The sequence below is a fragment of the Crocuta crocuta genome, unplaced genomic scaffold, assembly GCF_008692635.1.
Source record: "Crocuta crocuta isolate KB4526 unplaced genomic scaffold, BGI_CrCroc_1.0 scaffold556, whole genome shotgun sequence".
Lineage (NCBI taxonomy): Eukaryota > Metazoa > Chordata > Mammalia > Carnivora > Hyaenidae > Crocuta > Crocuta crocuta.
This window is the reverse complement of record NW_027527436.1, coordinates 6,515,927-6,531,971: the sequence shown is the minus strand read 5'-3', so window position 1 is coordinate 6,531,971 and position 16,045 is coordinate 6,515,927. Positions and strand designations below refer to the sequence as shown.

Here is a 16,045-nt window from a genome sequence, read left to right as displayed (position 1 = left end):
GATACTTATCAGTCTGATCAGTGCAGATACTTAAACCATTCCTCCCGTTAGGGATTTGCTGAAAGAAAAGAATGAGGTTTATCTACATCATTTTAATTTCTATATCACTGTTGTCAATAACTGAAATAGATCATAATATACTTGAGGACTGACTTGAAATTGTAATATTTGGTGAAAACTCAGGGAAAGAAAAGATGACAATGCAAGTGTTTTTCAATAAAAACAATTTCCTATTTATGTTTTTAAACACTATGTCAGTAGCATGCAGGTCTCTTACAGCGCAGGGACAGCGCGGCTCCCGGTATTTAAATACTTACCTATCCGTTTCGTGTCATTGAAATCTGGTTCAGGCTCAGCATATGGCTTTAGTTCTTCTTCTTCATGACCAACGTTCATCCACCGATCTTTCATTATTTGCTAGGAAATAAACTTTATATTATGTTTGGCCAATCAGAGCATTCCACCACTGATTTTAACTTTATTCTTAGTAAATGTGAAATATATTGGTTTGCTCAACAAGAATCGTGATGTGTTCCATCTAATGTCAGTCTCCAGTTTGATTACCAGGCCAACAAGAGGAGTGAGGCGTTGGGACGCACTTACATGCCTGGCGATGACGACAACTATCATCATGAACACTCAGTGAATGGATCAGTTCAAAGCAACTTGCTGCCCCTGTTCTTCTAAAAGGAATATTATTTCATTGGCAAGTTTTAATCTCAGAACCTACTGATTTCAACCTCTGCTCCGTACTATTGCATTTAAGATTAACGAAGAGATTTTTCCTGGTCTTCTACCAAATGTATACTTATACACCAGTATTTTAAAATCATCACTTACAAAAACGTTTGGAAAACACACATCATGGGGACTGGAAGACAGGGTTAGTGAGTAATGACAGCTCAGAGAAGGTGGAAGTGGAGAGTGGCCAGAATGTCAGAATGGAAGCCTAGACTCAGGGATGAGCAAGAAGCTGGGTGAAAACAGGGATTGGTGTGAATTAAGAGTCAAATTTAAGCAGGCACCCTAGTTTGGGGGCACCCTACAGAGTGGGGAAAGTATTCACAACTGTATACTGGAGAAGTGGTTAATATTCAGAATACATACTGGAAATCTGACGATTCAGTAACAACACCACCCAATTAAAAAATGGGCAAAGGATTTGGATAGATATTTATCCAAAAGAATATATACCAAGAGCCAACAAGCCTATGAAAAGATCACTAATCTAACATCACTAATCAACGGGGAAGTAAAAACCACAATGAGGCATCCCCTCTCATCCGTCAGGATGGCTACTATACAGAAAAATGAGAATCACACGTGTCGGCAGGGATATGGAGAGCAGGAACCCATGGGTGCTGCTGGGGTGACTGGTCCCACGGCGAACAGTATGCAGGCTCCTCAGAAAGTTAATGCCACAACTATAAATGTGGTCTGGTGATCCCACCTCTGGGTTTATTCCCAAAGAACTGAGAATAGGATCTTAACGGGGTATCTGCACACCCGTGTTCATCGCAGCTTTACTCACAACAGCCAAGATGTGGAGCAACCTAAATACCTGATGGATGAGAGCGTAAACCAAGTGTCATCTCTATGCACACTGGAATGTTATTCAGCCTTAAAACAGACAGACAGAAATCCATATGCTGTAGCAGGGATGAAACTCGAGGACACTTCTCAGTGAAACAGGCCAACCACAAAATGACAGTCATTACACGAGGGATCTGGAGTAACTGAACTCAGAAACGGGAGGGAGAACAGGGTCGGCCAGGCTGTTCAACAATGTGCGTAGAGGTAACAATACTGTGCTGTACTCTTAAAACTGTAAAGAGTGCAAATTTATGAGATTTTTTACTATCCACACAAAAAGGCAACTAGTGGGGAATAATTCTGGGGGAATGAATCTGTATTAATTTAGAAAAATTTTTAACATTTTATTGCTACTGAATTCCAGGTTTTCATTTAGGAACATTCTAGGTGCTGATATATTAATATTATTTTTCCAGGTCCTGCAGAGGGTTATTTTCCATCTCTAAACTTTACTTACCAACATTCTACTAACCAGAAAAATAACATTCCATATACAGATCCTTTTGAGGCTTCAGGCTGTGTGCCCAGATACCTTTTCCTCATTTAATAATATTTAGCTAAAATCATTTACCAGAAGACAGAAGTACGGAGCAGGCCTCTAAGAACTGGGATTTGTAAGAATACTGTTGTGCTGGACGACAGGAACTTTCCAGAGGCTCTGGTCACATGATACACATTTCACTCAAAATTCGTACATAATTCATATATGCTTAAAATTATGCAGACATGTAACTCATAAAAGATTACCACTGACTTTCTTCCTTTTTCCCATTTTATTGACAAGTAATGGACATATAACTTTGTACTAGTTTAAGGTTATATATCACAATGATTTGATTCATTTATATATTGTGAAATGATCGCCACAATAATTTAACATTCGTCACTTCACACAGTTACAATTTCTTTCCTCATGATGAGAACTTTTAAGATCTACTCTTGCAGTAGCTTTCAAATATACAACACAGTACTGTTAAGCATGGTCCCCACACTGTACATTACGGACCTAGAACGAACTCAGACCTGGAAATTTATGCCTTCGGACCACCTTTACTTATTTTACTCACTCACCACCCCCCACCTCTGGCAACAACCAATCTGTTCTGTTTCTCTAAATTTGTTTCTTTCTAAAATTTTTTGATTTATTTAAAAAAAAATTTTTTTAGGTCTTTATTTTGAGAGACAGAGAGCGAGCCGGGGAGGAGCAGAGAGAGAGGGAGACACAGAAGTGTAAGCAGGCTCCAGGCTCTGAGCTGTCAGCACAGAGCCTGACGTGGGGCTTGAACCCACGGACTATGAGATCATGACCTGAGCCGAAGTCGGAAGCTTAACCAACTGAGCCACCCAGGCACCCGTTTCCTTTTTTTTTTTTTTTTTTAGATGCCACATGTAAGGGAGATCATACAGGTTTTTATCTTTCTCCGTCTGATTTATGTCACTTAGCATAATGCCTTCAACGTCCATCCATGTTGTCTCAAATGGCAGGATTTCCTTCTTTCTGCCTCTTCTGGGTACACACCCAAGGGAAACAAAACCACTGTGTTGGGAAGGCTGCACATCAGCGGGGAAAAAAGGAAAAAGCAGAGCTGTAAATACCAGCTATATGATTTCTCAAAATATTAAGGTCTTTCCTCCTACTCCCCACCTCCTCCTTCTCAAATAGTGTGTTTTACAGAAGCCTAGCCAGCAGTCAGGCCCCAGTATCTGCAGAAGTAAAATTCTGTGGTTGGTGGAATTTCCTAGGTTGGAAGGGGAATACATAAAACTCTTTGAAGAACACAACGGGCTGAATCAGGACAGCTACACAATCCATGCAATCCGTCCAGGACTTATAAAGCTCGAACCCGTCTACTCCCCGACACCTGTACGGACTCGCTTGTACAGCCGGCCTGTGCACAGGTGAGGGAGGCACACAGAGGTGGCAGCTCAGCTGAGGCTTAAAGATGAAAGCCTTAAAAAGGTTTTTAATGTTTATTTTTGAGAGAGAGAGAGAGAGAGAGAGAGAGAGAGAGAGAGAGAACGCGCAAGTGAGCGGGGGAGGGCAGAGAGAGGGAGACAGACGCAGAGTCCAAAGCAGGCTCCAGGCTCTGAGCTGTCAGCACAGAGCCCGTATTGGGGCTTGAACTCATGGACTGTGACATCATGACCTGAGCTAAAGTTGGACGCTGCACCACCCAGGTGCCCCCAAAATGAAAGTCTTTAAATGTGTTTATTTATTATTTTTAAAAAAATTTTATTTCTGAGAGAGAGAGACAGCGTGAGCAGGGGAGGGTCAGAGAGAGAGGAAGACACAGAATCTGAAGCAGGCTCCAGGCTCTGAGCTCTCGGCACAGAGCCCAACACAGGGCTCAAACCCACGAACTGTGAGATCATGACCTGAGCCGAAGTCGGACACTTAGACTGAGCCACCCAGGTACCCCGAAAATCTTCCTTTAAATGTGTTTAAAATAAACAGAACAAATCCCATCTCTCTCCACACACATGTGCATGTGTGTGTGCTCACATATGTGCACACACATTCCACACGTGCACATGCACACACTCCACACACATGTGCGCATGCATGCACTCACACACACCCTGATACAAGGAAAGAAATCTAAGTGTCCTTTCAGCAACACATTACTTTTTAATGGGCGTTCTTTGCATGTTTTTTGTTACTGTGATGAATGAGGCTGGGCAAAGAAGAAAACTAAGAGAGAAGCTTCTAGTTTTTCAAACGAACTCAAATTATGTCCTTGGTGATTATCTCAAATTTAAGATGACAATGAAGAGTCTGAAAGTAACAACTGGCAGAATGAGATTCATCACAGTCCGATCTGTGATAAGTGAAAGTTATCTTCTGGAAGAGTTTGAGCCCATCATACAAGGAACTGGAAGGGAGGCCACGGCGACACAGGCAGAGGCCACGCACGCACGTGTGAAGGCGCCCAAGTGCAAACGACAGGAGCGCGTGTCTGACTGGAGAGCGCGGTGTGAGATGGGTGGCGAGGCGACATGGGGGCAGAATATTAATAGGGTTTCCTTCAGTCATGTAATAGCCCGTCTGGGGAGTAGGATTTTGAAGTCTCTCTGGCCAGTGTGTGGAGAGTGGACCGGAGCGGTTCACGACTGGAGGCCCAGAAATCGGCCAAGAGGCGCTGGCAAGAACACAGGACAGAGAGGATGCCAGTCTGAATTAAACGGAGGCAGTGGCAGTGGGAAAAGATGCGTTTTCAGTATTTGTCTGGTATAAGTCAACAAAATTTTGTGACTGGATACGGGGGGGGTGAGGGGGGAGGATGAGGAGGTGAGACCATTCAGAAGAAGGGAGGATGATGCCCAGGTTCCTGGTGTAGACAACGGAGTAGAGGTGTAGACAACGTCGCAGAGGTGTAGACAACAGAGTAGAGGTGTAGACAGTGGAGCAGAGGTGGACACCACTTCATGGGAGAGCAAGTTCGGAAAGAAGAGGAGGCCAGGTGGGGAGAGAGGCGGCTGAGTGCTGGCGCAGCGGGGTTTGAGGGGCTGGGGGAAGGGGACCCAAGGCGACAAGCTCCGTAATGTTCTGTAAGCTCCAGAGCGGCTGGGGGAAATCCGGGCTGAGGATGGAGATGCAGGAAGCAGCCGCACACGCTGGCAGCAGCTGACAGGGCGGATTCTCCAGGAATCCCGGCCAGCGTGGGGAGGGGGAGACGGAGGCCCACAGCCGTGAAGGGTCAGACAGAAAAGTGACCCAAAAAGTAAGTGGAGGGGGAGAAGCTGCACAGTGCGACGTGGAAGGCAAGGCGAGAGTTTTTNTAGAAATAAAACATTAAAAAAAAATAAAAATGTATTTATTTATTTTGAGAGCGAGTGAGTGCATGAGCAGGGGAGGGACAGAGAGAGAGGGGAGGAGGGAGGGGATGCCAAGCAGGCTCCGCGCTGTCATCACAGAGTCTGACCCGGGGCTCCATCCTGTCAACCAACTGCATGATCACGACCTGAGCTGAAATCAGGAGTTGGGTGCGTAACCCACTGGGGCACCCACACGCCCCAAGGCAGGTTTATACGAGGACGCCGGGTGTCCTGTCAAAACAGGTGGTAGTACAAAGTCACCTGCGCGTTGAGGAGCAAACACGGGTGGCGCCCCGGGGGGGGGGTTCAGGGGCGCAGCGGGGCCGCTGAGAAACACGGCACAGGCAGGGACGCGCTGCGTGGCAGTGGAGATACGTTTTTAAAGTCGGGCCAGAAAGGGGGCAACAAGAGGGACTGTAGGCAGGGACCGCGGGCTGGAAGGGCGCCTTTTTCTAAAATGGAGGACGCACGTGCGCAGGCTGCGGGACACAGGCGCCGGCAGAGAGGAGGCTGGACGGTGCAGAGGGGGGGCTCTCCTGACTGGGGGCGGGGGGATCTGACAAGGCTCACGGGTCTGCTTCACTGAAGTCAGAGCCCTTGAGGTGAAAGACTGTGCCTTCACTACCTTGCTCAGCACACAGGCTCGGTGCTGCTTTTGAACTGGGCAATATTTTATTTTATTTTTTTGTTGTTTTTACTTATTTTTGAGACAGAGAGAAAGCACGAGCTGGGGACAGGCAGAGAGAGAGGGAGACAGGAACCAAAGTAGTCTCTGTGCTGACAGCAGACAGGCCGACGCGGGGCTCGAACTCACGCACCATGAGATCATGACCTGAGCTGAAGTCAGACACTTAACAGGCTGAGCCACCCGGGCGCCCCTGGGCAGTATTTTAAAACAAGGCTGCTCGAGAAGCCCTGGGTACACCGCCATGTTGAGAGGAGCCTAGCAATGAAGACGGCGGAGGAAGCCGCTAGAATCTGCGCGAGAAGGACCACCGAGGGCTGTGCTGGGTGTGAGGCCGTGGGAGAAGGAAGAGCTACAAAGGCATAATCCGAAGCCCCTGATGATGGAATTGGTTCTGGGAATGACGGGAAGGAAGGCTGGAATCCAAGAGCGCTCTGAGGATTTTAACTCAGGTGCCTGGTGGAATAAACCGGGTATCCATGAATTAGGTGAGAAATACTGGAGCAGAAACAGATGTGATCGCTGGAAGATAAACAATTAAAAGCAAAATGAAGATAATCCAAATTTTCGGGTGTTTCTCAATTGACACTGCGCTTGCTTGGTGTTCATTTCATAACCGTTACGTGTCTGTCCGGATCAAGGAGAAAACGGTATGTGGATCAAAGCCCTCAGGCAACTTGTTTTTTATTTGGGGAAATAAGATTTACTAATGAAGCCTGAAGATATCTGAACCCACAACAGAATTAATTATTCAAAACTGTGCTATTAGCAGTGCTTATTGTGCATATTAATTATTTGTGCCGAGAGGGCGACCTGCAGTGTGGGCTGGGGTTTTCGGGGAAGAAATCACAAGGAGGGAGAATGTGCGGTGACTCTGCAAGTACCAGTAGAATCTGCATTGGTGGAAGAGTTAAGGCAGAGGAATTAAGGAGGAACTAGCAAGGAAGCTCTCTTCTCAGACTCGGGACGCAGGTAATCTGCAACGAAAGAATGGGAGATAGAGGCAGTATCTTCAGATGACCAATTTAAACATGATCTGGTGGGTGATGGAGAAAGGCTACATTTTACCAACATGGATGTGATACAACAATTGACTTTTAAAAAATGTTTCTTTGAGAGAGAGAGAGAGACAGAGAGAGCAAGAGTAGGGGAGGGACAGAGAGAGAGAGAGAGAGAGAGAGAGAGTCCCGCAGAGCCTGATGAGGGGCTCAAACTCAGGAACCATGAGATCACGACTCGGGCTGAAACCGGGAGTCAGTCAGATGCTGCACCGACTGAGCCACCCGGGCGCTGGGAGGGGGGCGATCGGAGGAGACGCGGCACGAGCTCGGCTCCGCGGGCCCCACACGAGGTCAGACCCACCCAGGGAGAGTGGGAAACCCCAGGGCGACGGGGGGACAGCAGGGCAGCGAGGAGAGCGCGGGCAGGGTTTCGCCGTCCCCTCTTCATACTGAGTCTTCTTACTGGCGTTGCCAAGAGTCCACTCAGCAGAGCCTGTGTCACCAAAGTGGTTGGATTTCAAAGGAAAATGAAAACAATCTGAGGAAAATTTTCCTTTGGTAAAAGGAATGGAAGGCAAAGGTGGGAAAGAAAATCTGCTTGAAGGAACATGTAGAGGCCTTAACTCTTAATTCTAAACGTGAAGGTCTTTTCCAAGAAAAAGGCACAGAGGGCAAGAAAGCGTGGATGTGTGAGAGAGGGGACGCACGTGCAAGAAGCCGCTCTTAGTCGTGTGAACCTCATGCCCTAAAACCTTCTTCTGTGGGAGCCAGAGTTTGCATGGAGGCCAAGGCAGAAGCGCCCCCAGAAACGGAGGTGCCGCGTGCCAGGGGGGCGTTCACTGTGTGGCTGCAGGTGCGGCACACGGCACCAGGCCAGCTGAATAAACTCGTCCACTTCAGACTTCATTTGAGATCTCGAGTTCTCTTTTTTTAAAAAAATGCTTCTTTATTTTGAGAGACAGAGAGCTCGCGCGAGGGAGGGGGGAGAGAGGACGAGAAAATCCCAAGGAGGCTCTGCATCGCTAGCACAGAGCCCGACGTGGGGCTTGATCACACGAACCAGGAGATCACGGCCCGAGTCAGGAGCAAGAGTCGAACGCCCCTAACTGACTGGGCTGCCAGGGCACTTCCCTCTTTCCCGGTCTTTTTTTGGAAGTAATCTCTCTGCCCACCGTGGGGCCTGAACTCTGACCCTGAGATCAAGAGTCCTACACTCTACCGCTCTACCGATAAGGCCTCCCAGGTGCCCCGGAGGTGTCTCAAAATGAGAAACAAGAGGTCACACGAGATTCCAAACGAACAAGAGAGTTCGCTCCAGCCATCACTGCCAGTGAATACAGACGACTACTTGCTGAGAAATTCCTCCAAAATAACTGATTCAGATGAATTATCGAGAAAGAAATTAACAATGGAAATACATACCCTGTACTTTAGGTGCACATTAAAAATTTATGGACTTTAGGATTGCCAGATGGAAATAATTTTTCTTAAATGGTTTCAACCTCTGTAAAAGTTCACCATATGCTTCTGAATCTGTATGTAGAAATCTTTCATTTTTTAAACATTTTTTTAAAAATGTTTTATTTATTTCTAGGAGAAAGAGAGAGACAGCATGAGCAGGGGAGGGTCAGAGAGAGAGGGTGATACAGACTCTGAAACAGGCTCCAGGCGCTGAGCTGGCAGTCAGCACAGAGCCCGACGCGGGGCTCGAACCCACGAACCACGAGATCATGACCTAAGCGAAAGTCAGACGCTTAATCGACTAAGCCACCCAGGCGCCCTGAAATCTTTCATTTTTTAAAAAACGGTTGTTAGTATTATTATTTTTTGCTTTATTGCCTCTTGTATTGGGCAGACACAAGCAAGATTTTCAAGACTGTCCTAGCAGCAGCTGAAAAGGAGTTAAAGCAAAAATAAATCCTTTTTTGAGGAGGAACACCGATGACAGAGAAAGGGCAAGAAGGAGGAGCTTTGCCTTAGGCTCAGATTTTGCATTATTTTGAAAGGTAACACAGTCCCTTTCTGGTTAAGGGCTGGGAAAATTAAAGAAGACATACATAGAGGGGCTCGCAGAAAAACATGATCAGTTTCTTTCTAACAAAAAAACCGAGACACAGCAATATTCCAGTAAGTAGGGAAAAAAGCATCACACTGTACAACAGAAAACACAAATCCTTTAAGAATCCTGTGTGATACTCTCCCTCTCCCGTTACTAAATGGGAGAACTGAGAGAACTATGCAGCCATTTAGACCTAGAAACAAATAGAGGTCAAGCAATAATTTCATTCATATTGTTTTCTGGGGGATAACACATAAGGCTTTAAGAAATACTTTAATGAAGTAGCAATCATATTTGAGAAGCAGCGGGAAGATAGTGGAGTTAAATTAGAAGTTTAGTAAGATAATAAGCAGCCACATAAATTCCTTAAATTTACTTTCAATATTAACAAATTATATAGTGAAGAAAGACTAGTGTTTGCTCTAATCAGTAGTAACTCATGATACTTGAGTAGCACTGAAAAAAATTCAAAAAGTTTCATTTTTTTAAAATGTAAGAATTAACAGAGGAAGTATTTCATATGAAGATGTACAAAGCTGTTACAGATCTGGTGTAAGGCTGATTAACTAGACTCCGTTTAGACAAGCAGCTCAAAGACACAGAGAGCTTCTAAGTAAAGAAGCACAGTTAACCCAGTCATTAAAAACACTAAGCATTATCTCAGATGAAATGCATATAAATTAAAGTGATTATGACAAGCTATATAACTACCATAAACGCATCAAATATGAGAAATTATTATATGGAATACTGAATCCAGGTGGAAAGCAGACAGCTTCAAATGCCTTTGGTCACACACAACCTTGTCGCGATGATACAGAAGCCCTATCAGGCTGTTTACACCCTCTGACGCACTAATTACACTCTGGAGACTATATTTAAGCATATATCCCAAAGGGAAAACAAGTCTCTCACATTATTTTTAGTGAAGACAATGGAAACAACTAACCCAAAGAGAACAATGTTGGTATTGGCAAGGAAGGAGCTCACTTTTATGATAAAAAAGAAAAGTACATAACCCAAAACCTTTTAAGAAAAAAAAAAAAAGAACACAACATGACACAGAAACATTACTACTGTACAAAAATTTATGTTTACACGTTCAAGATTAGGGTTTTGAAAATAGCTGTTATTCTTTAGAGCTTAAGGATTTTTTGCTGTACAGCTGCTACTAAAGTTGGTATGAAAAATGAAAGGGAAGGCTCAAATAATTTTCACATTATTGCTTTTTCAAGGGGAGTTTCTCAAGGTTTGGTATTAGAAATCTTTCTTTTATTTTTAAACGGTGTCAGGTTTCTCTGGAAAGTTATTTCTGAGAACTAGCCTTTGTATAGTGATATCTGCAATATTACGATAATATTTCCAATGTAGGCTCATGGTTCTGTGGCTGGAAAACTTAGGTTTGATAGGCCAGGAACAGAAGGTCCCAGCCAAACTCAAATACATATGTCGAGATGCTGATGATCAAATGTTTTAATATAATAATTGGGCTTTTAAATTCAACCCAGAATTTCAATACTTTAATCCTTTGCATCTTAATGCTAAGGATGAATGACTTAAATACGTGGCTACTGTAAATGAATCATCTTTAAGTGACTGAGTACATCATATACACGGTCTAAGAGATCTGTAACATCTATAATCATTTTTGTATGTTCTTTGTGCTCTTTTAGTTAGTTGAGCAGATGCCTCAAGTATGAAGCTTTTATTAAGTGACATTCAGGAAAACTAGGTTCCTATGATAAAAGTGGGTCATAAAGCAGGATTAAGAAAGACTTAAGGTGCCGTGAAATTTTATTTACTTTTAAAATAGTCTTTATTTTTGTTAATTAAGTAAGCTCTACACCCAACCTGGGGCTTGAACTCATGACCCCAGGATCAAGAGTCGGCACGCTCCCCTGACTGAGCCCAGCCAGCTGCCCCCGTTAGAACTGCTAGGAGAGTCAACAATTCTAACTTTTTTTCACTATTTCATGTAACTTTCTATGAATTATGGTTAAAAATAATTTTAGAAAAGTAATAATATGAAAGAAGGCTTTTCTACTTCACAGGACCCTCTATGAAAAACTGATAACATATTCTTTTACCCTCAAAGGAAAAAAAAACCCACAAAAATTATAGGAAGGAAGTAATCACATTTAAACAAATAAGTTAGTAACAAATATCTGATATTTGATTCACTGGTATAAAGTGAATCATTGAAAATGATTTCCCAATGGTAGTCACCATCCCTTAACTTCTATCAAAACATACTGTACCTTTTGGTGGAAAATATTTGTGGAGGTAAAGTTACAAGGCCCAGAATGCCCTGAGAGCTCTGTCTGGGGACGACTCCCTCTAAGGCTGCCCGGCCCCCTGGCGTGGAGACCGTGGTGGACAGCCCCACTGCTGCCTGAAATGCATAGTTTAAACAAGGGTAATTCCCTAGATTTTCGACCCCATCTATTACAGCAAAGAAATGAAGACAAGAAAGTACTAGTGGATAATACGTGCTGGATCTCTGAAATGATCTTAGCACAGGCTAAAATATCATTCTTAAAAACAGACGGGTGAAATCCTTAGAAAGTAACTGGTTTAACTGTGGCATCAGAAGGAAAAAAGCTTAGACATTTTGGTTTTGTGAACCTCTGATGTTATGTGGCTATAATGTATGGAGTATATTTATAACAACACAATAGCATCTATTACAAATAACCTCACACATGGAACGTATGTAGGCAACACAGCAGTGTGCTAAGAAATGAAATCCCTGTTTCCAGTACGTCCTACTTAAACTGTAAATTTTCTGTACCGATATTGAGCGTTTTCTTTAAAAATTTTTAATGTCAGTTACTAACGTCAGATATGGTTGTGAAACATTTACTGGATTAGAGCTTTCACTACCTTTTCTTTTATCTGAAATATCAGTATTTTCTGCTGTATACAAGGCTCCCACACGGAGCAATTTCTGAATGGCTAGGTTTTCCTCCTTCTCCCACAAAAAGTCTATTCCATTCCTATTTTTATGTTGTTTTAGTTTAACAGTTCACCACAGGACAAAGAAGAAATAACAATCGTTAAAGAAACCGCCCATGACAACTTTGGAGTAATGAAGGAATCATGGCACCGTCCCCAGCACTAAACAAATTACATGATTCACCAATTTTCTAGAAAACAAAACGCCAAAAAACAAAAACAAAAACAAAATAACCCCACAAAGACCACAGGGGGAAAATTATTTAGAATGCTCTCGGAAGATTTTAATTGTTAAACTTTAAAGGTGGAATACAAAAAATTACTTACTTCTAAGCTGCCTCTCTTTATTGGATTCAGCACCAATAATTTCTTCAGGAGATTTTCACAGTCGGTGGACATATAGAAGGGAATACGGTACTTTCCTCGCAGGACTCGCTCCCGTAGTTCCTTAAGAAGGCAAAGAGAGTTCTCCTAACTGGCTACTGAAATGATCGCGCTTGAGAGAAAACATTAGTACCGAATCTCACCGATACCTTCAGATTCTGGCCATCAAAAGGCAACGAGCCGCTGACCAATGTATACAGAATGACGCCGAGGCTCCACACATCCACTTCAGGCCCGTCGTACTTCTTTCCTTGGAAAAGCTCGGGGGCGGCATAGGGTGGGCTTCCACAAAACGTGTCTAATTTGTTCCCAACTGTAAATTCGTTACTAAAACCAAAGTCCGCAATTTTAATATTCATATCAGCATCAAGGAGAAGATTTTCAGCCTGAGAGGAAAATTAAAAAGAAAGGACAGTGTAAATGCCTACACAAAACAAAATATTCATCATAACTGTTTCAGATCTCAAACATGTATTTCTTGCTTCTCATTTTGAAGCGCAGTATCAGACTTAGAAGCCCGGGATGGTGTGTCAGGGCATAAGTGTTAGGATCACACCCATGGAAGGCTGAGTGCTGTAAGGGGAGTTGTCCTCTAGAGGAGTCTCTGCACCTGTTTAGTTATTTTAAACCCATTTTTTTCTTCACTGTAAGAAACATCCTGGAACTGTACCTTAACAGGACCTATTTCAAGAAATGTAAGTTGGCATAACACTATCCCTTCTTGGGCTTAAACTAACAAGTTTAGGGGCTCCTGGATGGCTCAGTCTATTAAGCGTCCAGCTTCAGCTCAGGTCATGATCTCACAGTTCCGGAGTTCCAGCCCTGCACCAGGCTCTGTGCTGACAGCTCAGAGCCTGGAGCCTGCTTTGGACTCTATGCTCCCTCTCTCTCTGCCCCTCCCCTGCTCACGCTGTCTCTCTCTCAAAAATAAACATTAAAAAAAACAACCAACAAGTTTTCTCAAAGTGCTCTATTTTAATAGGGCATCACTGGTTAATGCAAAGCTCAAGAGTGTATGTAAAATAACTGCGGTTGGGGGTTCTGCACTATTGAATTCAATCTTTTGTCCTCTCAGACAGAATGCTTCCGCACCAAAGTTCTGTTCTTTCAGTAAAACAAAACAATACAATACAGCCTCCACTAACTCTTGTTTAAGTTTCTTTTTGCTGCTCTAAAACTAGATTCTCTTCTTCTGGAGGTATATTTTGGTAGAAAGCAGTGATTTCCACCCCCATGTTTTCAGATGTTGGTTTTCCAAAATCCTAAATCAGAATCATAAAAAAAAAAAAGGTTTAAATGTGCCTTTTGTAAACACAAGCAATTCAATAAAGGCTTTGCTTTTGTACATGTTTCGTTTCAAACTCCTTTATAACTGATAGACTAAGGAAATTATTAATTATGCTGTAGGTGTGCTGTGTGAGGTCACAAAAAGGATTAAAATTAGGCTAAAATAAGAAGCAGAGTTCTCTGTACGTCGGGGAGACCCAGGCCCTCTACCCACCACGCAGCATTTCTCTCCCTCACCTTCCTTCTCTTCCCTCTTACAGGTGGGCTAGCATGGGAGATCTGTTTTGAAAAACGGAGGTACGTCTAGCACCCAAAAATATGTGATAATAATGTGGCATCATTTTTGACATGAATATTGTAACAGCACATAAATTTGAGACATTTATATTAAATCCTAACATTTACAGGCTGGCTGGTGTGACAAAACCAGGTTATTCTGATATTCTGATGTAACAGCCTGGTCACTGTAAATTTCTGGGGCCACGTGTGAGCAAGCTGGACCTTTCTGGAGACTATGAAGATGTCTGGTTGGAGGCCAAAGTGTGCGGGCTGCCTCGGTAGAGCAGAGCTAGAGGGGGGTCTGAGATCCGCTCTAGGAGCGTGCGGGAAACCCCAAGCCCCAGACTGGAGGGAAACTCTGGGTGCTGAACATGATTTTAGTTTTTCAGATTTCTTTCCATATAAGAAATGAGATGATACGCTGGGCATCAAACATACAGCCAGGGGAACACTCCTCTACTTTTTCTTTCTTTGTGGAAGTGATTTCTCACTGAAATAGCTGTGGGAGGAACTGGAGAAAGAAAATTTGGGAGCAGTAGAAAATCCACAAGCTCAGAAGAATGGGGCCAGAATATGGGATTAGACTCTTGACAACTGCTCAAGACATGATTTTTAAGTATAACATGAACCTGGGAAAAAATATAAAAAAGAAAAACAGACCTGGGAAAAAGTATAAAAAAGAAAAACAGACTCTTACGTAAGGAGAAATGAAATGTTCAGTTTGGAAGAAGAGAGAAAAGGGAAAAAAAGACAAATATTATAGCCCCAGGACATTCTACTTTCCTTAAAAAAAAAAAAAAAGCACACCTATTTGGTCACACCATTTCTTCCTTTTTAAAAATTATTTTATATTTTTAAATTTCTTTTTAAGTTTACTTATTTTGAGAGAGACAATGAGTGGGGGAGGGGCAAAGGGTGAGGGGGGAGAGGGAGGGAGGGGGAAAGAGGGGGGGAGAGAGGGAGAGGGAGGGAGAGAGACAGAGAGAGAGAGGAGAGAGAGAATGAATCCCAAGCAGGCTCCACGCTGCCAGTGCAGAGCCTAGACATGGGACTTGAACCCATGAAGTCGTGAGATCATGACTTGAGCGAAAACCAAGAGTTGGAAACTTAACCAACAGATCTACCCAGGCACCCCTGAAATTATTTTATATTTTTAAGTAAAAATGGTATATATGCTTAAGGGGTACAACACGATGATTTGATATACATACACAGTGAAATAATTACAACAGCCAAGCTAGTTAACAGAGCACCTCCTCCTCACTTAGTTACCATTTTTGTGTGTGTGATGGCAGCATCCGAAATCTACTCTCTTAGCAAATTTCCCAGTATTCAGTACAAGATTATTAACTCTTTGAATAGGACACCCAAGCCCAGGCAGCTAAAACTAAACTAAATGAGACTTCATCAAATGGAAAAGCTTCTGCACAGCAAAGGAAAGAATCAACAAAAGGTAACCTATGGATCGGGAGAAAATATTTGCAAACCCTACATCTAACAAAGCATTAATGTCTAAAATATACAAGGGGGGCGCCTGGGTGGCTTAGTCGGTTAAGCGTCCGACTTTCGCTTAGGTCATGATCTCGCGGTTCGTGGGTTCGAGCCCCGTGTCGGGCTCTGTGCTGACTGCCAGCTCAGGGCCTGGAGCCTGTTTCAGAGTCTGTGACTCCCTCTCTCTCTGACCCTCTCCTGCTCATGCTGCCTCTCTCTCTCTCTCCTAGAAATAAATAAAAATATTAAAAATATATATATATACAAGGAACTCCTACAACTCTGTAGCAAAAAACCAAACACCATGATGAAAAAATGAAAAGTCCCTAAATAGACATTTTTCCAAAGATGACATACAAATGGGCAACAGGTATATGAAAAGGTGCTCAACATCACTCACCGCCAGGGAACTGTGAATCACAACCACAATGAGAGAACCCCTTCCACCTGTTACGAAGGCTATCATCAAAAGTATAAAAGATAAGACGTGTTGGC

The 16,045-nt window shown here is 43.4% G+C and overlaps 1 protein-coding gene across 1 annotated transcript in view; it reads right to left on the bottom strand.

Annotated features, from left to right (window-relative positions):
* The window catches only part of MARK1 (microtubule affinity regulating kinase 1), a 67,767-nt gene that overhangs the window by 21,796 nt on the left and 29,926 nt on the right, over positions 1–16,045 (bottom strand). The window contains exons 8-10 of the mRNA XM_077759821.1: positions 12,643–12,879; positions 12,437–12,556; positions 318–417 (exon numbers count right to left, since the gene is read on the bottom strand). Of these exons, the coding sequence (XP_077615947.1) occupies positions 318–417; positions 12,437–12,556; positions 12,643–12,879 (457 nt within the window). The remainder of the gene's footprint in view (positions 1–317; positions 418–12,436; positions 12,557–12,642; positions 12,880–16,045) is intronic.